The sequence below is a fragment of the Falco rusticolus genome, chromosome 10 (assembly GCF_015220075.1).
Source record: "Falco rusticolus isolate bFalRus1 chromosome 10, bFalRus1.pri, whole genome shotgun sequence".
NCBI classification, from domain to species: Eukaryota; Metazoa; Chordata; class Aves; order Falconiformes; family Falconidae; genus Falco; species Falco rusticolus.
Genome location: NC_051196.1, coordinates 1,106,111 through 1,132,855, shown reverse-complemented (window position 1 = coordinate 1,132,855; position 26,745 = coordinate 1,106,111). Strand labels below are relative to the sequence as shown.

General features: G+C 39.0%; 1 protein-coding gene across 2 annotated transcripts in view; it reads left to right on the top strand.

Annotated features, from left to right (window-relative positions):
* KCNQ1 (potassium voltage-gated channel subfamily Q member 1) overlaps positions 1-26,745 on the top strand; it is a 363,600-nt gene that overhangs the window by 96,619 nt on the left and 240,236 nt on the right. Inside the window, exons 7-12 of one of the 2 annotated variants that reach the window (XM_037402862.1) lie at positions 7,085-7,195; positions 9,723-9,818; positions 12,056-12,178; positions 13,169-13,310; positions 17,032-17,097; positions 20,343-20,463. In XM_037402862.1, the coding sequence (XP_037258759.1) occupies positions 7,085-7,195; positions 9,723-9,818; positions 12,056-12,178; positions 13,169-13,310; positions 17,032-17,097; positions 20,343-20,463 (659 nt within the window). The remainder of the gene's footprint in view (positions 1-7,084; positions 7,196-9,722; positions 9,819-12,055; positions 12,179-13,168; positions 13,311-17,031; positions 17,098-20,342; positions 20,464-26,745) is intronic. The other variant, XM_037402863.1, reaches the window with a different exon arrangement.

The following is a 26,745-nucleotide window of genomic DNA, read 5'->3' as shown; positions in this document are numbered from 1 at the left end:
GCGTGAGACTGCATTGAACAAACCTATAATGTAATGTCTTTGTTCTGCTTTAAATGCAGTTGATATACTTCTGCTAACTGCTAAAAAGATTTAGCGAAGGAAAACCGAAAGGGGTTCAGGTCCATCCATTTCTGGGGTTTTGATACTGTAATATTCTTCATGCTTTCTGCTAGGAAAAAGCCCTGTAACGCTGGGACAATAACGGGTCAGTAAGTATCAGGATGCTTCCTAATGAAGGTCTCCAACTCCTGCAAAAACCTTCTCAAAGCGTTAGGTCTCAAAAGGCTCAGTTATGTTTTGGCCAGAATTTTCAGACTCGCTTAGCCAGCACAGGTTCTGGTCACTGCAAACCTCGGCTGTCCTGAACTGGGCACAGGGAAGAGGAGAGCTCCCAGCTCCTGCCTCAGAACTGTCCTAGATCCCAGACAGGGGATCTGCCCGGCATGCAGCGGATCACGCTTCTCTGAAATTGCACTTACCTGAGGTAGTAGAGAATATGTCTAAAAGAAAAGTACTTGATAATGTTTTCAAGCCCCCTTTCTCACTCTACAACACTGCATTTTTTTTGTTATCTCACATATGCCTAGACTGCAAAACAAGTTCTGTGGGTAGTGGCAATAGAATACGTCACTTTGCATAAAGTAAACCATATAAAAGGTCTGTGTTACCGCTGCTAAACTGCATCTGGAACTGAGTACTTTTATATTACTGTGCTTTGCTGACTATAGACATACCCATAGGGTGCATAACTTTTAATTAAATGTTCTTCATTGTCATTGTTGTTATTTATAAATCTATATTGCATTTCCATTTCCATATTTATAAATTGGACTCCTGAGCTATATTTAAATTTCCTTGAGAACTCGGTCTGGGCTGTAGCTATTCACCATTCCAGTTTGTGGGCTTCTGGAAGAAGCCTAAGGTTACCTTGTGTCATAGAGTAAAGATTTGTCTGGATTGTTGCTGGGTTTGAATGCAGCACATGCTGTATAAGTAATTGTGCCAGTGACTGCATATTTGTATGTCTTTCAAAAGACAAGTTTAGTATTTGCAAGTAAAATATAAGTAACACGATGCATCTTTCAGCTCCCCAGTCCCCGTATCCAAAATGAATCTGCTTACGTTGTCTTTTATGTCCAGACTAACAGCTAACTGTCTTAGTGTAGATTCTGGACAATAATCATAATAATAAAAAAAATTTTAAAAAAGCTTAGAAAAAATAAGCTAAACGTTTTCACCAAATCTGTCCAAGATAACCACCTTCAACTCAGTCTGTGGTTTTTCATGTGGGTGGTTTTTTGTTGTTTGTTTGTGGGTGGGTTTTTTTGTTGTTGTTGGTTTTGTTTTGGTTTGTGGGTCATGTTCCAACACAACCTCCCCACCCTCCCTAAGCACTATATGCAATCATGCCTCAGGCAGACTGAGGAAAGCTCTTCTTTTGATAGCCGCTGAATGATACACAATTTCCAGCCTTCACATCTGAACAAACATCCTTCAGGAAAACCATTACGTGGATTGTGCTAACAGTCTCTTTGATCATGAGCACTGTTTGCCACAAGCAATTATTGAATAAATATAGCCATGCGTGGATGTTACACTGTGCCCCTTCCTTTGAATTGGTTGGAATTGGACGGAGCAATTTTCTGCAAGTACCAGCGTAGTTAAGTGTTTCTTGTTTCTTTAATTCATTGATATATGCTTTTTTTGCCAAGGACTGAATTCAATACAACGTTCGTAAGTTTGCTTATTTCTAAGCATACATAAGTCCGTATTCCTATTTAGCAAAGCTTATCAGTGTGTGCTTAATGTAAACTGAAAATCAAAGCTGTGGGAAAGCTTTGCTGAAAAGTTGCAGGAAATACCACTTGAAACTACACATGCATAGAATTTTGCTAAATTAGAACAGATCTGATGTAATTTATAAATAGTTGAGCATAAATATTGAAAAATTGCTGCATAAAAGGGATCTTGTGTTATTAGAACCTTTTTTTCCTCCTTTCTAAATCAAAAAAGCTGCTGGGGACTGTACACTGCCTTCAGTGTTAGAAGGTGACACTTCATTTTTATTCTTTTTGTGGTTTACGAGTCAAGAATACCAACTATAGGCCTGTTATCCTTTTACTTTTATTTTTCTAGTTTTTGGGATTAAGTCATTGGATTTGGGGGGGAGGTGTTGGTTATTTTAAGAATTTTTGGAGCAATGGTTGGAAGATGTAAGGGTTAGCATTTTTAAATGTTTTCTGCATGCAGTCTCTGCATCTTGAAATTGCCTTCTCATCTCTGAGCTTAACTTCGTGAGCAGTTCCAACTACGCTTTGTTCTCATTTAAGAAAGATCGTGGAATAGATCTGGATTTACCTTTTAAAATTCTTACTTACAAAGTACAGATGTAGGTATTCTTACATCCAGGGACACTCCTGTTTTCTTAATTCCCAAATCTTTAAACACCTATCAAAAGATGTCAAGGAGCTAGTGGAAAAAAAAAAAAATATCTGGAAGAACCCAGAAATTTTCAACAGTTGCTTTCCATTTGATGAAAAAAAAGAAAGTATTTCAAAATATAGATAATTTTCTATGTCAGGGTCTAGAAAATATAATTATTAAGGAGTTTAGCTTTCATTTAAATGCCAATAATTAGCACAAATTGTGCTTCTCTTGAAATGGGTCTGTAAGAGACTGAAATTAATTTCGCTCTGATTTTCCTCTGTCACATGGCTAGGATTATGCTCCTAAGATGTTTTAAAATTTCTCTCCTAAGATTAGGTCTGGTACCATCAAAAGCATGAGGTTCTAGAATAACATCCCAACAGGACCAGTGAGGGAAAAGCCAGTTCACTTTCAGATGGGGTGGCATTTTCAAGAGCTAGGAAATGAGGGGACATAAAGTGGCTGACTTGACCTAGCCAGAGACCAGGAAGAGCAGCAGAAAATCCCTTCAGCCCCTGTATCCTCGCTGACCGGGTTAAAGCTGCTGTAGCCCCTTTTTCATTGCACAGAACAGACTTTGCAAATTTAGGTGAGCTCAACACTCTGACTTAATTTCATTAGTTGGTTGGTTGTTTTTTTAAAGACACTTCTGGTTTTATCTGTGAGATCTCACAAGTGGAGAAGTCTAGTTTGAGCTACCATTTGATTAGGAGGTTTAAAGTGGCCAGTAATTTGGTCAGACCTGATTGATGGCTAAAATGACACCTTAAGGAGGTATCAAATGAAGATCCAAGAGTGATGGGCTAAGCAGCACTGAGGATCTGTTGTTTGAGAGATGCCACACTGAAGTTAATATATTGTTTGTTGTGTTTGCAGTTGGATGTGTAGTTCCATTTCATATCCTAAGTTATTAGAAGTGTTTCAGGGTCCTTCGGATGTGGTTGTGTCTCAGTTGAGAACGATGGCGAGAGTCTGCAATAATAACTGTACAAAAATGATTTCAAAATTTTAAGAAGAGCGCAACCATTCCCTTTAAATGTTTGTAATAGTAGTGACCAGGAAATCCTTTCTTCAGCTTTGGATTACAATTTTAATTCTAATGTCCAAAAATGTTCATTCCTGTAGAACAGAGTCTCATAACTTGTTCATTTGAAAGATGTAATTTAAATCTTCCGAGTGCTGCAGTGTACATAGAGGTGATTGGAAGCAGAAAGTGGAATTTCTGTTGTGTGACTTGGTTCTTATTGCTAACATCCTTATATGCACAAGGAAGAGAAATACTGTCATTTGGAAAAGAATTCAAAATATCAAAATATCGCTCGGGGCGGGGGGTGGGTGGTTAGCTTTACACAGATTGCATACTTGACAGTCACAAAAACCTTGAGTGTCTAATCTGTTTGCGCTTGTGTTATATGGATTTCAGCAACTTGGAAAGATTCTACTTTATATTCAACTTCATGAATGCCGTTGACTGAGTAAGATGTCAAGCAGTGGAAGGGCTTCTAATGAGCTTGTTAAACTTAAGCATACAGGAGAGTATTCAGATCATTCTGCAATTTACTATACTTCAATTTCAAAGAAGTTAGGAGACCAGTTATGTATCTGGTGTATCGCTGGGTGTTCCTGTATTACCAGGATGGGTATTGTGAGTGGGTCAGAAAATTCGGAGCAGTATTTGGTATGCAAAACAATACCTAGCGCAATTGAATTTGAAGTCACAGTGCTGCAAATTTAGAAACACAGTAGTTAAGGTATTTTCTATAAGGTGAATTTCCCTTATTTGCTTTAATGCTTGGCTTTTTAAATCTTTTAGCTTGTGTTTGCTCCCTCTGTCCTGTGATGTCTGCCTTTTTAATTCCCCTGAATCATGCATTCTTGTATTTTGTAGCTGTTTGTAACTATGGAAATTTTTGCAAGACACACAGCAGATTTCCTCAACAGAGCATTGTTACTCACCTGATTAGTTTGCTGTGAGTCTGCTAACTCACTTTAGACTGATAGCCTTGAATAAAATCCCTTCCCCGTTCACTTCTGACAAACAATTACTATTTCTTCTTGCTGTGTGGATTTTTGCTTCATATTTCCTCCCTCAGACTATTGATGCATGTTTAATAGGAACAAGATTAGTCTTAATACCAAAGGCTGCGGTGATGCACATCAGATCAAAGTCTTGAAATAATGAATGGATGAATATTATTTTGTTCCTAATTAAAACAATTAGTTTTACATGCTGCTTTTCAATGAAAATTTAATGTGTGAGCTCTTGTATCAATTTAATTTCATTATGCCAACATATTTACTACACTAGAGTAGAAGTTGAGTCAGTATTTCCATTATAAGATCCTATTTTACAACTGTAAAATTAGTATTGTACTCTTTAGGGGGTTATAATCTGGCTGTAAAAATTCATTTAGGGCAGAAACTTGGCATGTAAGTTTTCAACAGCATACATCTTGGGGGAAAAAAGAAAATGTAATTTTGGAATACAGTGCATGTGTAGATGGATAAGACTTATGAAGGCAGAGAAAAATGCTAACTTAAACACACACTTTGATTTGCAACCCAATTTCCAAAATGTTTTTTCAAAAAAATACTAAACCGACAACACAGAAAATACTGTTCTTGTGTCACTAATGCTTCAGAGAGACCAGTTCAGAAGAGGTGGGGTGGTGGTGGTGGTGGTGGAGAGGGCAGACAAATACTTCTTAGTTGTATATGATTTGTTCTTCAGTTATACTTCAGTCAGCTAAAAAGCACCTATTTCTTTTTACATTTCTAGTTAACGTCATGTTGAAACATATACATTAAGATTGTAACACAGAACAGTTGATAGAACTTTTCAGTGACGAGGATTTGTAAATCTTTTCAAAAACTGAGGCATAAACTACTGTCTTCTCTCATAATCTTTTATGTAAGAGGGTATTGGAGGCCATCACTTTTCCCATAGTTACGTTTCCTTTTTTATACCACATTTTTGAGCAGGAAATTGGAATTGGAATTTAGAATTTTATTTTGTTTTTAAACTGACCCTCTTATGTAGGCCAGGAGATAATGTCACTCCTTCGGTTTCTCATCAGGCTCTGAATTAAGGTGGTATTTCAACAGAATTTCCGGATTCAGGCAAAGCTATCACTAATTCTTAAAATACTTTTTAAGTATTCATACTTAAATTACTACTTCATAGGATATGAAACAGGTTTGGAAATAAGCCACGTTTTGAAAACTTGTATTAAAAATTAAATGCTAGCACTTGAATGTTTGAGTGCCAGCAGCTTGCAATAACCTTTTAACATCACCACCTCAAGCCGCTGGAGCCGTCCCTTTGGCACGTTTGACAGACACGCAGATGATGCTGAGGGGGCAGTGCCTGGATGGCTTGCTGCTGGTCTTTCTGAGGTGCAGCTCAGGTCAGAACTTCATCCACAGGATTTCCCCGTGCTCTCATCTTCTAGTAGGAAAGGACTAAATCAAAACAGCTGACAGCCACGCTTGTCATGACTTCAGGAGCTTTTATTTCCCCAGACCCAGGTTCTCGACACCTTCACCCCCTTACAAACATCTTGTGTCTGTAAATCTGCCCTTCCCTCCTCCCCTGGGGGTGCTGCCCACGGCGGTGTGCCCGCCAGCAGCCAGGTGAGCTAGGAGCAGCGGTGGGACAGGCGGGGATGGCCGGTGGATATCGCTGTCTGGGGCTCACGACCCCTGTGTCCTGGGCAGCTGCAGCTTGTACTGACCGAAGAGTCGGAACAGCCAGCAGGTGAGGTGCACTTCAGCTGCCTGAGAGCTTCATGTAGTTTCACATGCTCTGATTTGATTAGCCTTCTTCAAAGTCACAGATTAAAATCTCTCTCATTTCCAAATTCAGAAATAGCTTGTGACATAGGTTAATTTAAATTGCTTTCAGATGCCAAGTGTATCCTTCTCCTTCAAACAAATCCATTCTTTCCTTGAGCTCATGCAAATAATGACTTATTAAGTCTTGCTATGCTACATCACTGTGGTGGCAATCCTTACTTCAGTGTTTTGAAACCCAGACTCGACAGATGTTTCCTGCATGATCTGTTCTTACTCCTGATCCATTATATGAATTACTGAATCATTAGACATGTTTTCAGGATCTTTACTGCATGGAAATTTTCCAGCTTTTCTCACTATTTATATGAATGTTGTTCTCCAGAATACTTCACATCTGACCCCAGTCGTAGTCCATGGTTACAGGATGTATACGCTTTCTCTATGCAACAGCCCTGTAATACTCTGAGCAAACATCTCCTGCCCATAAAGAAAATCAGGAATTCCGCGCTGTTGGCAGCTTCCCCCTAAGGAAAGTGTATGATGTGAGCAGGCACCCATATTCTAGTGACTTCATATGGTGTAGAGTTGCCTCAGCCTTGAAGACTTTAATGGGTTTACTTTACAAGATTTTAAACATCTTTTATTGTAATTCACTTTCCTGTACCTTTTTTCCATCTATTATAAGTGGGGAAGCAAACCTGGAGAGGAGAGTTACCTTCATTAACGTCATACGTGCTGTCATTAGGAGAGTTAGGAATGCAACCACTGTTCCTTTAAAGTAAATGTAAAAGGGAGAGAGGGCAACAACCCACAACCTTCACGTCAAAACTTGCTGTAATGCTCTATGTGTTTCTCTTTACAGGTGACTGTTACAACTATCGGCTACGGGGACAAAGTGCCTCAGACCTGGATAGGAAAGACCATTGCATCTTGTTTTTCAGTATTCGCAATTTCATTTTTTGCACTACCTGCGGTAGGTTATCTCGTGCTTTTGCTGGCAGTTTGGTTTTGCCTCATTATTTGTCAGAGGAAAACTCTGTTATTGATTCTTTGATGTTTCATTTAACCTGATGTTATGGAAGATTTGTATTAAACTCTTACATTGTAATTGAAATATATGTGGCTTGTAGAAGGGAAAAAAGCCTCTATAAGCAGCTAAAAAAAGTAAATACACACTGTTTATTGTATGCAGTGCTAGCTTTGGTATGTGGTTGGGAAAGAGATGTTTAATTCAAAATACCTTTTCTGCCCATCTCAGAAGCGTAAAGGAAACTATTTCTCATGCTAATTACTTCTGGACTCAGTGACTTACTGTTGTTTTGGCTTTTTAAGGCATTCACTCACAGTTTACTCAACTGATTAGGTCCAGGGTGAAGTGCAGAGTTCTCATACACATCCTTCTTCTAGCAAAGCTACTGAAGAGGTGTCGCTGGCAGAGAGGAAACATGGAGCAGCCAGGCGCACTGATGCAGCTCTTTGCCGAATTAGCATCTGTCCGTGGCCAAAGTCCTGTTTTCAAAAGTGACCTAGGGCTGAGCTTTTAAAGCTGTTATGGCACTTAGTTTGCACTGAAAACAGGTTCCCAAGTACTTTCTAACAAGAAACAAGGCACTCGAGTACCACGGGCGAAATAAAAATCAGCAAAACCTGGACTGTGGTTTGAAAACCCAACATGTTCAGTGCCAAGGGTAGCTAAGGGTATTTTTTTCACAAATTTAGCAATACTCCTGAATTGTGCTGTTGGAATATTTGTGGCAGCTGAAGTGTGCTGTTAAAATGTTTATTTTTTCAGGGAGTTTTTCATTTCAGTGACACGAACAGTTGTGTTGGCAGATGTTTGTGTAGTTGTGGCAGGGAAGTGGTGGGGATGTGTACAGGATGGATAGGAAGAATACTTTTATGCCAGTACAGTCATGAAAATTCTTCACAACGTGAAATACTAACTATTAAAACTCCAGTGGCTTTTAAAAATTAGTTGCTTACTGTAAAGGTATATGCAAGCTTTTGCAGAAGAAGGTAATCAAATGTAGACTTTTAGACTCTCCAGCATCAGTTTGCCTTTAAAAGCATATTCTTCCCCCCTCCTCATTCCAATTTCTTTCACATTCATTTCTTGTTTAGAAGAGAGATGTGGTAAATGAAATGATCTGTAAGAAAAATGCCAAAAACTACTATTTTGACTGCAGGATTGTTTAGCTTTTTGCTCGGACTTGAATGCCAGCAAAGATGTTTTATAAATAATTGCATAGCAGCCCCACCTTCACAGCAATGCTTTATGTTTACCTGTCAGATTTTCCCGGTTGGTTGTAGAAATAAAACAACTACAGACACCCCTTTATCTGTGTGATTTTGTTACTGAATTAAGTTGTTCTTGTAAGTTGACCCGAAGGCGAAATGTAGGTTTTGAAGCTCTGGCAGTAAATATTTGATAGGTAGTAAGGATGGTGTGCTGCCTCGTTACCATCTTAAATAAGAGGAGCTGGCTGAGATCACGATCAAAAGTAATTGTTGTGGCTAAACACAACTGGTATGGGTTCTGCATCTAGCAACAAGCCTTCATTTCCCAAATAAGTGATGTTTGAGCATCATTAACTGTTTGATCTTTGCTAAATGAACATAATAGGAAAGGCCTTTCCTGTTCCTTTCAAAACACTTGATGATTAATACAGTTCTTAGAGGTTGAGCCAAGATCCCTGGCTGCCCTGACACCCTGACTACTGCCTGTCGGAAATGAATTATGCTTTTGTTGAGTAGGTGTTGTCATGTAAGCTGATCTATAGAAGATCTCATTTTTATCTGTGTTAACCAATACCTCTGTTAAATATGTCTATAGCTATGCAAATGACTCCGTAAATGACTCGCTCTACATTTACATTTTGGACTTACAGTTATACTGTGTTTGGAGGCTATTCCAGGTTGTATGTCACCCAGTGCCATTGCTTCATGTCCCTTGTCCTGGGAGTGGATTAGATGGCCTTGTATCGAAGTCAGTGAAGTCCTGACCATTTTGTAACATTCCTTTTCTTTGTCCTCCCCTCCCAGCATGGGTTTACATATGGGAATAGGAATTACCATATTCCAGTTAAAAGTTCTTTCTTGTGACCTGAATCATGGCATGCCAAAGCTTTATTTCTCGTAAATATAAAGTCAAGCACATCAGGTTAATATTTTTCCCTATTCTGTCGTTCCCCTGCACAAGTATTTATGAGGCTTTTAGAGGGTATGAAATATCATTTCTGCTTGCTCTTTAGCATTTGAGTCCAGCAGACTTAAATAGGCTTTGGTTCAGGGCATGATAGCAGTCATAGTTTGTTTCAACAAGTAATACTGAGTCTAAAACCTTAACAGTATTAAGTCATTTCCTCTAAATAATTAGTTGGGGTTTATGATGCTGAATAGAAGTTTATTAATACAACATAATTTGGCAAGCTTACGTGTGGTTTTTTTTACACCCCCTTAAAAAAAAAAAAAGTATATCTGCATTTTCTTTCTTCCCGCAGGGAATTCTTGGTTCAGGCTTTGCCCTAAAGGTACAACAGAAACAAAGACAGAAGCATTTCAACCGTCAGATTCCAGCTGCTGCCTCTCTCATACAGGTACTGAGCTGCATTTTGCATACTATCATTTCTTCCCATTTATAGTTTTATTTCAAAACTCTTGGCAGTATTTCCTCGTCTGATTCCCATTAAAAATTGCATAGGAGTTACAGATACAAGTCTTTTAAATGGTCTTGGAAATCCCACCTGTAATGTAAACTAATGAGCAAAAAAGTTCACTCTCAGATCAGTGCAAACTGTTTAATTCAGCTGGTTTAAAAACTGAAGCCTATCCTGTAGTTATTGGACAATTTACCTGGGGAAAATGTTCCAAAATACTATGCTTGCAGGAGTAAAAAACAGAGAGGAGGCTTCATGTGAAAATCTACTTTTAAAGAACACATTGTTGCTTGTAAAGACAAATGTCAGATATGCTTCATTTTCCTTGGGACAGATAAATTCTTACAATTCTCAGATTTAGGTGAAATAAGTCAGAATATTTAATAGGAAATAATAAGAAAATCTTGTCTGAACTTTCCAGCTCCAGGATAGGGGGCTGGGAACCACTGGGATTCTGCAAAATCAGTCTTTGCGTGTAGGATAACATACAGGCAGAAAAATGTTGATCCCCTCTGTTAAAAATGCAGTTGCAGTTCAGTGTCAGTAACATCAATGAGATTTTATCCTTCAATGGAGCCAGCATTTCACCCTGGAGAAGTATTAATGTTGTTTCATTTTAGGCTTTTCCAGCTTTCCCTCCCTCACTCGGTATCTGCATGTAGCTTTAGAAGCACAGGGATCAAATTTAAAAGAAATCTAAACGTACACCTAAGCCGTATCATTTTTGCGTTCTCATATGACTTATTTCTCTAGCTTCATGAGTGAATGTGGATTTCCAGGTCAGGCTCTTTATGGAAACAGTAGCTAACTGTAAAATTTATGCTTGAAACCAAACAGTCCCAGAGTTAATGTGAAAAAGGTTTAAATTTAGGGCTCTGGTTATAGCCAGAGATTAGCCAAAAATCTTCAGACTTAGTGTGTTTCGTTTGGATTGCATGGTCAGAAAAAGGTAAAGTTTTGTAAAGAATGGATTTTTAGTGTTCCCGCTGATTCTTTTGGGAAATCAGCCCCAACTTATTGGGAAGCCTGAGACTGCATGTCTGGAACGTTGCACTTGGGTCCATCTGAAATGTTAAGGAGGAGTGGAGACTAGACAATGAGTTGCTGGCTCTCTGTTCTTGTAGTAGTAATTATGATTTAGTAATAGTCTTGGACTTCTAAAGGCCCAATTAAGTAAGTGGTCTACAAGTGACTTGCAAAAAGATTATTCTTAAACCAAGAAGTTTATGAAATGAGCAATACTTTTGTCCTGTATACCTTCTTGTTTTCTTCTGGAGTTCAGTTCTTTCTTCCACATCCTATTAACTGTGGTGGGAATTACATGGCGATTGTCTGATCCTTTCCTTTCCAACTGCTAGCTGTTTTCCTCTGTCATTGTGCCGCGGTTTGTTTCTTTCATCTTGTGTTTTCTGGCCTTTCCCACTTTAGATTTGTATGTATATACGTGTCCTTCTCTCATGTAGTGTGAAAGTGAGGATCTGCCTTTTTAATTTGGAGACTAATTATTAATCAGCTGCGATACGTTTACACATTTCAGAGAGAATGCATTCGTGTGTTGTCTGCAGTTGGCCTTGTTTCCAAGCCCTGCTTTTCCTCCCTTTTCTCCTAGAGCACAGTACTTCAATGGTTGGTGGTTGGCAGCAGGGAGGATTGGGTTTGAGTCTTGGTTAACTGTTAACGCTGTTCCCTCATGCTCTCAGTCTTGTATCTTTGCATGAATATGGCCCTGCTGACCACATCACGATAGCTTTTCTTCTGATAGTACTCTTGTAAAGCAGGGAAGAATGACTTTTGTTTTCTGAGTAGGAGCCTGAAACACAAGATGCAATAGGCAAAATGATCTCAGTCAGAGAGGGCAACTGGAGCAGAGCAAGAAATTCAACTCCAACCTTTTGAGTCCAGTCTAGAATTCTCTCTTACCATTTGTTTGTTGCTAATGCAAGAAAAACTTGCACCTGAAAAGATTGATCTTCCTTTCCGGTTTGCCCAGTTCAAACTGTGGTTTCTGTTTACTAAATAAGGATTCCAAACCATGCTGAGTTTGTTTCTAGTGGGGAAATTCAGGAATATTATTAAATAGAGAATGACTAATGTGCTACTTGGAAGTTACTTTGTGGTACAGATAGCTACAAATCTGATTGCATTAATTGTTCTGTTGCTTAAAACGCTTGTTCTAGACTGCATGGAGATGCTACGCAGCCGAAAACCCAGACTCCTCTACATGGAAAATATACATTCGAAAACCTGCCAGAAATTACCATTTGCTGTCACCCAGTCCAAAACCAAAGAAATCAGTGATGGTACCAGTATCTAACCTTTCTTATTAGAGTAATATAAAATTTCAAAATTAGACTGAATTTGTTTACTCTCTAGAGGCTAATTGTGTTTGTTTTACAGGTTATTACTTGGTTTCAAAGTTTTCATTTCAGTTTTGAGATTTTCAGTATACAAACATTGTAAACTGTAACGTGATTTGTTTCAGTTCACAAGCTTGACTTCTTTAATGAATCTATGGGTTTGGAAAAGAGCAATAATGACTTAACTCAGGCACATCAATCCATAATTTGTTGCTTAGAAAACTATAAGCAAAGGAAAAAAAGAAACTTATTTTTTCCAAAATGGTAACTTTTAATTGTTTTTCTTAAAAAAAGCAACAAAACTGCTGCTTCTCTCAGCTATTGATTTGGTGGCTTTCTAGGCTTCTATGGTGAAGACATCTTGTGCCTACATACAGTAGTAATATTTTCATATCAACTGATTCCATAAGTTAAGAATTTGTTTTAAAAAAACAGCAACAAAACACCTTTGTCAGAATCTTTAGATTCTGTAGTATTTCATCCTCTCTTTTGTAAGAATATTGCACAGTAGCCTCAAGCTGGGAGGAGAGGATGTTGTGCAAACATCTTCCCTGGTATCCCAGGTTCACCTGAGCTCAGTAGCAATATATCCATTTGCTTTTTGCTGAAGGTATGATATTTTGCATCCATAAAATGGTAAAGATACTCTGGAATAGTTTGATTTATATAACTGTCACAGATCTAGCAGATTTTTTTTACTGCAGCCAAGGGATTTGCTAATGATAATATGCAGAATTCAAGTGATTAGTCAATTTTGGCAGAATGGGGGGCAATCTTACTGACAAATGAAAAGTGTAGCATCATGAAAATGTAATGCTGGCACCAGGCACTCTTCTGACTGGTCATTAGGGACTGCCTTATTATTGAAGACGTTACTGAAGAGACAACTAAATGTGCCTTGGTTTGAGTATTTTAATGTATTTGTGGTTTTAGGTCAAAAAGAAGAAATTTAAGTTAGACAAGGACAATGGACCTTCTTCTCCAGATAGGATGTTAACTGTTCCACACATCACTTATGACCATGTGACGGAGGACAGGAAACCTGATTTCAGTTTTGAAGCATATGAAAATTCTGGTAAGAAATTCCATTATAAAAGGCCAGTAACTGTAATGGCTTTTTATTAGTGATTTACACACATGTCTTTTTTAATATCTGTGGAGGAGAGGACGAGGACAGGACAAGCTCCTGTCATTCTAAACAAGAATACTTTGATTTTTGACTTTGGTTGCTGGCTTGTCTGGATGAGATTCAACCATTCCTTTAATGAGCATGCTCCACTGCAGACAAACTCAGATTATTTGTCATTTCTGCTTGCCACAAGAGCTACTGTCTTTGAGGCTAGTGCATGCACTCCCCAATTCTGCAGCTGACTGACTGAAACTACAGGGATTAGCTGTCAGCTTTTCCATGTGCAATTTTCCCAAGATATGTGTTACTACTGTGCTTGTACCTCAACCAAAAAGGATTGACATGTCTTGGCTGCACTGAACGTAGTCTGCTATGTGACACCATCATGTGCTCCTGCCATCTGCTCAGTGGAGTAGGCTGTAAATCAAATTTTGAAAGCAGAAGTACTTAAGATAAATGTGGATCATCTGTATTAACCGCCACTGTACAAAATGGTACAGTATAAGGGAAAAAGAAGAAAGAAAGAACTCTGATAGTCACCTTATAATTAATAGCTTCATTACAGTTGCTTTAGCGGTGATGAACTTCCAAAATAACCGAATTTTCAATGTGGCTTTTTTACAAACATACTTTTAGTAGACGTTTTTAACGTGTATTGCTCAAAGTTTGGCAGCAAGAATGGCGTTTATTTTTTAAGGTGTTTTATTGATTACAAGTACCTTAAGTACTTATGGTTTTTTCTCCTCAAAAATTTGGCTGACCTGATTAAATGTAATGCCCTTTAAAATAAGATAGCATTGTGGGCTGGCACCAGGCATATTTCAATTAAAGCAGGAAATCTCACCTTCCGTGTATTTTTTGCTGTGCTTCTGTCTTGTCTTGTTCTGTAATATCCACGCTTTTCCACTCTTTCTTGGCCTCTGTTAAGGAATGATTGCAAATTGCATCTGATGGTAGAAATGACACAGCTGTTAAAAGGTGGGCAAGTACTATGGCTAGTCTGTGCCTCAGGCTTTGAGTACAGATAGCTTTCTTCCAAACAATTCAATGAACGAACTGTACAAATGTGTAGATTTGTAAAGTCCCAGCTTTTATCATTAAGTTTCTACGTTGATTAAAGGACAATATGATTTACAGGCAGCTTACTACTGCCCCTTCAAAAATCAGCTCTATAGCTTTCAATAAAAGAATTCTCTCTAATTTCTTCTGACACTTATCTTTTTTCTTTTTTATCTGTGTTCTGCTCTCTCTAAACTGTTACAAGTATACAGGACAAACAGGAATGTTAAAATTGCTTGGTAAGTTGAGGAAAATAATTCTATCTATGGCATGCCAGCTTCTGATAATGTGATGTTTGCAGTGCTTTTCATGTTTGTCTAGTGCCATATAGCTTCTAAGAAATCTTTTGCAGCCAAGGAGATCTAGACAGACAAAAGTGTCCATTCTGACACTTCTAATCACAACTGCACCCACAGTTTCATTACAAAGAGAAAAGTGAGCACTCATCTATGTAAGTAGATGATCTCTGTTTTTTTTTCTACTTGAGAAGAATTGCTTGTATATATATATAAATATATAACCATTAGAAAAATATAATCTACTCAAAATAAAGTAAAATTAGTTAAATTATCTGACTATATAGCTGAGAATTGCTTTCTAAACAAATAGATTGGGATGGAAGAAAAATTTCCAGATTTGACCTCCGGTATTGTGCCTTCTGAAGTACATGCATCTGTTCCTATAAAAATGCTCGGTAGATACTTGTGAACAGATGGAGACCCATAAATTAAATTATTTATTTTATCGTTCATCTGGATTCTGTGCTCACTTAAGCAGCCATGTAGTCCTGTGATGTTTCTAATGAGCTTGCTTAGGGACTTTCTTACCAATGGAGTGTTCTCCAAAGGCTCTAGGATTAGAGCTAGGTCTGCTCAGAACGACCTGTGATTTAGTGAGAGGGCTGTAAGCCACCTGTAAGTTGTCTTCTCTGCATCCAGTAAAGACGATAGAGGTTTCTTTTTGGTGATCAAGGGCAAGGATGCTCAGGCTTGGATTAAATTGTCTGAAAATACAAGATTCAGTTTCTCCTCTGAACCCACATAGAACACAGGTGCAATTCAGGTGCTAAAATAGCAAAAAAATTTCCTGAATCTCCTGGACTCCCCTGACGGATCCTTGATTTGCCCATCTCCCTGTTTCTGCTTTTCTCCTGTGTTCCAAATGGTGCATCTCTGTTGAGGTTGAGCATGGTGGAACAAGCTCAGGAGAGCAGCAGGAGCCATGAAGTCACCTGTTTTACACGATCAAGAAATTCCTTCCTCGTGTGGAAATACCAGCAGGGCTTTGCCAGCCACCATGGGTTCAGTTTCTATTCCCTAGCCAGGCCGCGTGAGCTCTGGGGACTGAGAGGTTACCTGACGCTGCTCTCGCGGTGCCTCAAAGAAACAGGAGAGATTGTATTTGTATTGACTGTGGATAAGAGTACCTACACAGCAAACTGAAGCTGCCAAGTCAAAAGCTCAGAAGCAAGAAGTTAGGAAGTACAAGAATAAAGGATGATCATTCCACTTTAATTTGGGCCTCAGGAAGCCCCTAGTCAAGTATTCATATGCTGCTTTCTCGTATTGGGTACATTTGGGGTCTCTCTTCGGGCTGCCCACTCATATTCAAGTCCTGATGCTCCTGGGTCCCCCAGCTGGCTTCCCTGCCAGTACCCTTTTGCAACCAGAGGTTTCACCTCCTTCTCTCCCCTCCTTTCTGCTGGCATCATCAGTTCAGCAAAGACCCAACAGCCGTGGCTGGTACATGCCTAACACGGACAGAACATTTGCAAAATGAGTTGCTTGTGGATTTTTTTAATTCCAATACCTTTATATTTTTGTGAGTTTTTCTCTTTGCATGAAAGTAAGGCAACACTTCTGAAAAATATCACACTGTCCCAGTGTGTGAGTCCACAGGCATTTCTTAATGAAATAGTTATTAAAAGGATAATGCTATTCAAAGGAACTAAACCTAGCATAAATGTTATGTTTTGCTGAGTCTCTTTCTCATCGTGGACGCCTCTTGCTTGCCTGAAACTTTTCCCCAAGAAACCCAGCTTGAGGCAGGCACTTGGTCGCAATGGTAGAAGTGGGCAGCACCACGTGCTTTTTACGGAACGTGCTGGGCAGCCTGGAAGGGGCGGCAGCGCTCGTCTGACATCGCACCGGGAGCAGCTACACCGGCAGCGCTGAGAGCCGGCCCGAGAGGGGGCTGACCCGGATGAGTTCATTGACTTTGGAAAGGGAAACACCTGAGGAAACCCTAAAGGCAGGAAGGAAGGGGCGGACATATATGTTACTTTCCTCAAAAATGGGACTAGCATGTAGGGAGGAATACCTTGCAGCGGGGGACACTGTCATGAAGAAGGGGTTTGAAGAGGCAGCGATGCTTCCATGTCATGGGTTAATATTCTGCTAACATATAATGCACACTCCAAGAGTTTCATACAAACTCTTTTCCACAGTTTTTATTTTTATTCTGTTTTTAAAGATGTCAGTACCTCATACTATATTTTAGGCATGTCTGCATCTCCTTAGCTGCCTGTCTGGAGCCTTTTTCCATTTTTTTTTTTTTTCCTTCCCCCCTCTCCTATCTTTATTTTATGTGCATCTTTACTCTGACTCAGATTGTCAACGCTCCTGGCCATCCTTTTCTGCAGACCAGCAGTCTCCCAGCACTCCTTCCTCTCCAGGTAAAGCTCATCATATTTCATTGCTCCATCCCCTTTGTTAATGACCAGATCTTTGCAATGTTCTGTCAGGAGTTGCCTGCTGTGGCACAGAAAATTATAGAGCTGGTTTTTAAAGAAAGCATAGGCATGACAGTAGAATTTGGAGTCTGGAAGTCATTCAGGTTGTAAATCACAAATGTTTAAATAATAATACAAAAAAGACATTTTCTGCAGACCAGAGGTATTTTTCTAAATGCATTGATAAAAAATCAGTTTTTCCATGAAAAATGCTTTAAGTTGTTTTAAATTTTTTGTGTGTGTTTGCAAAAGAGGAAGTGTAAAATATAGCCAAATACTCCTCTACCAGGAAAGCATCTGCATACACATATTATATATACAATTGTTGTGTTGGCAATACAGAAAACCCATCAGTAATTTGTTACTGTGTTTGTGATCCTCAACTCAAAGTTCATGGAATCACAGAACGGTTTGGGTGGGAAGGGACCTTAAAGGTCACCCCGTCCCACCCCCCCGCCATGGGCAGGGACACCTCCCACCTGCCCAGGCTGCTCCCAGCCCCGTCCAGCCTGGCCTTGGATGTTTCCAGAAAGTTCAGAATTTCTGTTTTGAAGCAGGGGTTCTTATACTGCGGGGAGTGTATTTTCTGCTGTTTCAAAGCAGTGCCTGATCAGTGTGATAGCCATGCCTGTTACCGTGCTTGCTGGTGCTACTCATCAAAAATATGGAAAAGAAAGCTTGGGGACCCCTGAGTTATAGTAAATATCCCTTGCTATACCTGTGTTTCTTTTCACTTATTATCGATTGAGAATGACTTTCTAAATTTTCCTTTGATTTTTTTTTCTCCCCTTTAGCATGCCTATTTAGAAATCTAGTGCCTTTTTTTTTTTTTTTTAATGTACTGGTTTTTTGACACTGCTTTGTGAGAAAGACTCCTCGAAGGTCAAATGGCTATGAATTTATTTTTATAACAAAAAAAATATGCTGTGGCAACGTATGCTCCCTGGTGCTCTGCTTGAGCCTTGTTTCAAGACTTTTTTGTTTTTGTGGCAGAGCCTTGCTCTCGTCTTGGTCCCTTCTCTCTGCTGCAGGCAAGCCGGCAGCATGGCAGCGTTTGGAGCTGATCCTTCTTCAGGCTGGAAGCAGCAACGTAGATTTAAGAATGAGAGCATAAAAAGCAGAGGGCTGCACTGGTCACCAGAACAAACCGATCTTGGTTATGATCTTAGAAAATTTTTCAATAAAAAGGAGGGAGGGAGAGCCTGTGTTTGTCTCCTATTAAGCAGCTCTCCGTCGCTGTGCTCTCGGGCAGCAGCTCTCTCAAATGGGCTGAGGGAGGGTCCTGATTTCTTGTTCCTTTTTCATTGTGCCACTCCTTCCCCCTCCCATGAAACTGAGAAGCAGTAGCTGTGAACGGCACAAAACCCACCCTTCTGTCCTCTGTGTTGTATCTCACAAGCACAGTCCAGTGAGTGTTCAGCAAGCACCTGACGTGGGTTTAGGTTCAGCAGTTTTATTGCTTGTCGCCTGGAAAACTGAAAAGGCTGTGAGTCCTTCTCCGCTAGGAACTGGGGAAGTTTCATTTCCATCTTGTAGAAATGAAAACAGCAAAAATTCATTTAGTGAAAGCCAAAAGGTGTCTGTTTTAAAGACATTTTGCTGCATATCTGAATATTGAGTTATTTTGCTTTTTTCACAGCCACTATCTTGGATGATGGCTACAGCAAAGTAATTAAATAACACGATACTAAAACCAAAAATAGGAAGGTAACATTTGCTAAAACTTACTATAGAATTTTAATTTTTAAGTGCTGCAAGTAGCAGCTACTTTTAATAATTTTATTTCCTAGCAGTTGTAAGTGTGTGGATTTTTTGGTTTTGTTTTTAATTGTGGTTTCAGAGGGTCTTCCTCTCCTATTGCAGTTTCTGGAGACCAGACTTTCCCATTATAATTTTGAATGGCCATGTGCCTGATGATGTAATGTTTTCCCTTCTGATTATTTGCAAAAGTTCAAATCCATTTCTGCCATATGAAGATATCTGCTTACTTGAGTAAAATGATTGCATTTAAAACAAAAAAAATGTTTCCTGATATCCCCACTTCTATTCTTATTAAATTCAGCTACATATAAGTTAGCTATTTCTGCTGTATTTCTTTAGCTTTCATGTTGCATTTTGGCAGGATGTGATTTACAGTTATATTATAAAGTATTTTAGTTAATACAGTAGAGACGTCATAAATTACGACGTTACAATTATTTTATTGAATGATCCAGCCAGGTGCACAGATGAAGATTTCTATGGAGTTGTCACAATATTCCTATGATTTCTACTGAATTTTCCTTATTTTTATTCTCTATAAAATCAATTTACAGTCATGTATAAATACAATAGTAGTTGTATTTATATGCAAATTGTGTGGCTTCTTTAACAAATGTTAGGGACACAATGGGAAAAGCACACAGGGTTCTTAATGTTAGAGTCTGGCAGAATTTACGACTCTCAGTTTAAAAACGAACTCCGTAATACTCTGCCTAATTTCTTGGATGCGTGGAAGTGTTGGTATACAAGTAACTGATACTAAAAACTTTTAATACCTGAAGTTTTGTGAAATGGCCTTCCCACTAAGGGCCCCAACTTGGGTGGACTGAACACCTTGCCACCTGTCCCATGGCAGGGCTTGGAGATGAGGCATCCCAGTGTCCAGGTGTGAGAGGGACTGGGAACCAGTAGACCGGCTCAGACAGTGCGGGACAGGAGCTGACTGCTCACCATGAAAGTGCCTAGGCTCCTTTGTCGGTCTAGGCCTGGCTTCTTGATCTTACTCACAGTAATTACATCGCAGAAACTGCTATTATAAACTAAAATACTTAAGTAGGGATGATATGAAAAGGAACTGATCTCATCATTGCATACAGCACGCAGGCACTGTTGCTGTACAGCAGTGGTTTGAAGCTGCCTGTGATACAGATACTTTACGTTTTAGTGCATGAGTATGAACAAAACAAAACAAAAAGAAAACAATATTAGTTTTAAGTCTTCAGCAGAAGTTGAAATACTTTGGGCAGAAGAAGAGTTACAGCTTTACTTCTCATAAACTCTGCAGTATATCCAACATTTTGTAGTAACTTCTGTTTTCAATATTCTGTTCAGATGTACAGTATTTCAGGGATCCAAATGAGTGGTAGAACTTTCTTGAAAAAGCCGGCTGCTATTGCTTTAACTGTTATCTGCATGTTTCCTCGCAGTGAAAAAAAGCCCAGCGTTTTTAGAGGTGAGCACAGGACCCTTCATCAGGACCAGCAGCTTTGCCGATGAGCTTGACCTGGAGGGTGAGACTCTGTTGACCCCAATAACTCACATCTCACAGTAAGTCACGGCTCTTGAATTGTGCCTTAGTTGACTTAGACAAGAGAAGCCGATTCAGGTGGGAGGAGCTGAAATACGGGGCTGATAGGGCTATCTCAGATATTCGCATCAAACTCCTTTTACCTTGAAGCTAGTATACACCGTTCTGAGTGTCAGTAAACCTTCACGTTCACCTACAGAAAGTTCACTTAGCTTGTGACACAAGGCTTCGGTTTGTAGCTAATGTCTCTGTGCAGCTGGTGGTTGACAGCCTCAAGGTTTTCACGTGGAGACAATGTGTGGAAATACTTGCCCGTTGAAAATTATGTTGCTCTCTCCAACATTTTCCAGTGGAGTAGCTGTAAAGTGCAAATTTTTAAATACTGCTTATATGAAATACCAGCCTTTCCATTTCAGCAGCACCTTCTCTAACAGTCAAGTGATGATCTGCATTGGAATAAAAGATCTGTTTTGATCTCTATTACTACTCTGTGGTATATAAAAATGATCTGAAATAGACCTGTATTTTTTGTTTTGTTGGGGTTTTTGCTTTTAGAGAAGATTTTCTCACATCTCTTATGCTAAGATGTTGTCTCCGGGTTCTCAGATTATTCTAAAAATCCGAGAATTGCAAAAGGTTTTTATTCTAGTGTCTTTAAAAAAATAAAAAAAATATTCTGTCATTGTTTAATTCAAACTCCTAACAAATGCTTATTATTTACCATAGTAAATGTGTGACAGTATGTCCTCTAGCAGAGGAATGAGACAATTTTTCCCCCTCCTATTCCTAGAAATTTGAGGATTTCTGCAGTGAAACCACAGATGAAAATTCTTGGCATACTTGTATTTCTGAGGTACAAAACATGCAGAAATGCCTGCTGCCAATTTTCAGGGCTTCTTCCTACATGGTATAAATAGCAGAAAGGCAGGAATGTACCTTTTTATAGCCACTTCAGAAGGGCATTTAAAAAAAAAATAGATTTGGGGGGAGTCTTCCCTGCCCCCAAACAAAAGGACTTGCATTTTCAGCTGAATCACCTAAACGTACATATATTTGTAGGCAGAGGATTTAGAATGCTTGTATTCTGGAAGGTTTCTTAGTGGTACAAGCAGGAGGAGGAAGTCATAAATTTCTTCAAGCTTTAGACAAGAATAACAGAGCAGCAAAACCAGATCTAGAAGTTTCCTGTGTAGCTTTTTTTTAAACTTTAATTTACCACAATGTTGCGGGCTTTCTTTAAGTGAAATAAGCTTTGCTGCTAGGAGTTATCATAATCCTTTTTGGATTTGGGAATGATTAAGTTATTTCTCATTGTGACCTTCATTGACACATTTCAAATAATAAGATGCTCCATCACTTTTAAGTCCAACTTGTGTAGCAGATGAGATTTGGGTTTTTTCTATGAGGATATAGGTAATACGTACCAGCTGAAGAACATTACCAAATTAACACTCTAGTCTGCTAGTAACTTACATATTTCTCCTTTACTTCCTTAATTTTGGGTTGTAACCTTTGTTGAAATCTCCCCAGATTGCTCTAGGTCACGAGTGATGGGATGATAGAAAATGTGTCCCCATATACAGCTCGAATTGAGTCTCTGTTAAGGTGGGAGAAGGTGGAAGTCACTTCTTTTAAGACTTTGGATTTAGATGCAAAACTGGATAAAATATTAATTGAAATGTCTCTTTGATGCATGAGTTCCCAAATGCTGCAGAGCCTGAGAATTGTTCACTTAGAAGTGTATTTATTTTGTACGCAGTTTATTAAAAGGGCTGAAACCCTACCAGATCAGCCTACGGATATAAGGGTTGGGCAAAAAGTTCGTGAAAACCCTGCATTTTGTACTGTCAGATGGAGCATTGACATTCAGGTAACAGATATTCCCAAATATTTTGAAATGAAAAATATTCTAACATTTGTTTTACTGTTGAGCTGTGCGTTCTGCTCGCATTTGAGGCGGTTGCAGAGCAAGTTGCCGTGCACGGGTTACCTGTGCTGCCAGACGCGGCCGAGCAGTCAATTACCATGAATTATTCAGGCAAATACTGCTTTTTCATTGTTCATTTCAAAGTCCAAGGGAACAAATATTTATGAGCTGGCTACACATGTTAGTAGTAGGACCTGCGTGTTAGACGTGGGCATAGAATTAAGGATCAGATTTAGAACTGTGCGACAGTTACACCTCTGTGTGCGAAGACTCGTACTAGTTTTCTGTATAAGAAAAGTGGTTAGTCATTTCAGGTCTGTGTCTCTGTGCAGTTTAATTCAGGCTCGAAAGCTCTGCTGTGCCTGAGAGAATCTAGGGTGAAGTATTTTGTTCTGATGTGCCCAGTTGTGGAGCATTTTATTTCCTTAAAGCCATCATATATACAGTATAACCGCTGCAGATTGGTTGATAAGGAAATAAGCAACCATATGTAAGTCAGCACCAGCTATGAAACGATGTTAGTATGGAAAAGTCAAATTAAGTGCAAATATCTCTAGTTTCAGGTCTTAAAAGCAATTCATGCTCTGTCACAGGAACAGAAGCATGAAGACTGATTCAGAAGTGGAAGCATAACAAGAACCACTTTATCTGAGAATCCTTGGGTGTGGGATTCATGGAACCTTTTCCTGGTCAGTTCCGATTGCAACATATGAATTAGCTTATCCTTAAACCACAGAAAGGTGACTCCAGAATAAACATTAATTTTTGATTGAGTTACAAATTTGTAAGTAAATACTACACAGTTTACTGGAGATACGCAACTGGAAGTGCCTTCTGCCTGACAACATGAAAAAATATTTCCTTTTGACAGGTAGTGTAAATCTGGCAGAAGTGTGGGGTACCTACTGTGTTACTGACAGGCAAATGCTTGGCATCGTTGTGGCTTAAGAAAAAGAAGTTTGTTTCCTCGCTTGCTTGAAAGAGGGGAAAGGTCATGGAAAGAAAATGCCATCTTTCAGCCCTCCCGACAAAGGGCTTTAGGCTTCTAGGCCTGAAGTCCCTCTAAACTGAATTTCAGTGCTCTGCTTGTTTGTGCAGAAATTATTCTGGTTTTGTAAATGTAGGTGCATATTCTCACTGTATTTAATAGACTGGTTTTGTGACTAATAATAAAAACGCAGCTGTGTGGTTTTTTTGCAGGATATACTTCTGGCTGTATTTTAAATCTGTTTTGAAATCAGTATTGTACTAAATGTAGCCCTATTTCTGTGGAATTCGAAGTGGGAAATCTTTCATGTGAAAAGATTACTGTACCAGTTAATCATTTTCACTACCACTTTGAGGAAACAATAAAATAACAGAAACACCTTAAGACCTGATATTCAAACAGGAAGGTGATTTAAATTTCATAGAAAAAACAGAATTGCAGCAGAGCCATGCGGAAATAGAGAATAAGACAGGAGCACATGGAAGAGTGACTGCACTTTTCCTTCTGTGTGAGAAGTCTTATAAGCAGAAGATGCAGATTCAAGCAGAGCAATCTGTGTAATTAGCTGTTATGGATCTCACCTATAGAATGAACTGTAGCGGTTTGAAGAATGCAGTACACCGTGTGTTGTCTTGAGATAAGACTTGGCTCTTCAATGGTTTGTTTAATGATTGTTGTGGTCTGTTCTGTTGTAAAAGTGAAATAGGAAACTAGGCTGCAGCAATACCACACCTCTCCTTTGGACTTCTCAGTGTTTCCCTTCTCTAATCAGTGCATTCCCATACTGTCTCCTGTCCCCTGTTTCACTTCGTTGGGTCTTTTCTTCTGTTTGCATTTTAAAGCAGTGGAAAAATCGACGCTACTTGTAGCTGAGCCTCAGCTACCAAGAAGTTCTTGCCCTGTTATAATTGTATAATCTCATCACCTTTTCAACTTTACATTTGGCATTAGCTGAAGCAGCAAAACAAGTTGACTGAGCTAAGCATACCAGTGGGAGGGAGAGGGAGAAGTGGGTGGAATTGAGCTGAAAAAAGGAGTGAAGAAAATCACGAAGAACTCTAATACATCTTTATGTAAATATTTCTCAGCTCTTTAAAGAAGTTTAAAAAGAGCTCTGCATTCTCTGTGAAACTTTCAGAAATGCTGCTGAATCAAAAATAAGCTTGTGCCTGTTATTTCTATCGTTTCTTCTTCTTGGGATTCAGCAGCTCATTAGACAGTTATTTGTTTAATCAGTTCTGGTGTATAAATGTTGGGTATTTCTGCCTCTTAATGAGAGAATTTTTTTATGGAAATACCGTCTCTGAATGTGTTGTAAACCTACTGCAGAATTGAAACATAAATCAAAGATCTTCTCTGGATACTGCATTTAAGCTCTTTTTACATACATATAGTAGCTTGATTTTTCACAAAGTTCAAAGAAACCGAAGATCCCTCTTGAACAAGTCATGCCTAGTGCTATTGCCTTGAGTATCATACCAAATGAGTACTCACTGTCATAAGACTGTGTGAACCAATATACTCTTTAAGTATGGAAATTGCTGGCAAAATTCTTGATCTTTAAATTGTGAGTATGGTATTACTTCCACCTTTCTGTCTATTTTTTTTCTGAAAGTATTACCGTGGATCCAGCTGACTTCAGGGAATGTATTTCTTGCTGCAAGCAGTTGCTAACCTTGCACATTTGTGTTCCTGTTACTGTCTGTATGGTCAAAATAACAATAATTCTTGATGGTTTAGTGACTCTTCCCCACATGTTTCATGTACGTCTTTGTCAGGGTGATGAAAATACATTTCATTAGTTAAGGACCGGTTTATTAGTATACATCTCAAATAATTTTTCAGTGGAGGCTTTCTTGCAATGGCATACTGCTGTGATCTTTGATTTAATACCATAGGTTTACACTAAAACTAAAAGAAGCATTAGATTAAAAGCAAAAAGCACTTTATTTTTGTTGTGAAGTGTATTTCCATCCTGAAAAAAATTCTGTATCATGACATCAGCTTTGTCTTCTGTCCTGTCTCTGTCAGCGTCTCAGGTGTGGCAGAGAGCCTTTTAGGCATTACATTAGGAGTCAATGGGGGGCTCCAATGGGGGAGGTGTTCTTAAAAATAAACCTTTCCTTACTGAACAGCAGGAGAGATGGAATAATTAAGCAAAGAGACTTAGTGGGTTTTAATAATTTCCAGATTAAGCGGAAATGATAACAGATGGATCTTTCTGAATGATTGAAATGAATGCTTTTGAACACTTTGAAATGTAATTGAAATAATTAAAATAAAGTATGCTGATAAACAGCGAGTGCAGTGTCCATGGTGCTGCAGTTACCACTGGCTTTTCTTGGAAACAGTATTTTCTTTCTCTTTCTTTAAGATTTTAAAGTGTTCTGTGTTTTAATTACCAGCATATAATCTTTTGGCGTGAGATATAACTGCATTGCCTAGAACAAACAGTGCTGAATGTGTTTTATAACTGTCTCCTTTCTGTTGGATTATCAGTGAGTGGAATCCTTATTTGCTTTGATTTGCTAGCTGATATTGTAAAAGATTCCTGCTTTTATCTTCCTCTTCTGTACCAAAATGGCCCTCTGAAGTCTGAGCAAATATTTCTTTTTCACTCTTGAGTGGCCAGATGTAACGGCTGACTTCTGCTGTCACAAGAATTCTTCTCTGAAACACCGCTAACAATATTTAAACCATGACATGCATAGGGTCCGTTTTATCATTAATGACAGGGCATGTTAGAAGAATAGCAGCTATAGCAACAGTATGTAAGAACATGCTTGAGTTAAGACCAGAGCTTAATGCTCAAACCTCGCTGGTTACTGTTAAGTGCTGTTATTTCAGTCAGTTACTTAATGTGCAACAGGAAAGTCTTCCGTACTTGCTGTACGCTGGGCAGCATCCCCTTTTCCTTCGGCATGTTTCAGTTTGTCATCAAACTCCCTTAGGAATGCTGCTCACAATCTCTGCTGATTTAATAGTTTGCTAAAAAAAGGGGAGGACTATTTCCCAGAGTTATTCCCGTTGGTATAGAAGAGCATGGTTGTGTCCTGTGCTTGCATTATAAATTGACCATAGAAATCAACCCTAGAACTCTGGCTGTATCAGGACTCTCTTTTTTCTCATCTATTCAGTTGCTTTGAATCCATTTGAAGATTTAATCTGTCCCTAAAGCTGGTTTAATGTGCAATCAGGGAAGTTCCTTTTTCAGAAGGGAACTCCAGAATGGTGGTAGTGATTCCAGTGTCGTCATCCCACTCTGGTCTCTTGCTGAAAGTTGCATGGGAGGGATAAAGATCTGTGGCAATCCAGCCCTAAATATGGCTGGACCCTGAAGCAGGCAGTGACCCAGCGCAGTATAGTCATCAACAAGGACTCAAAGCA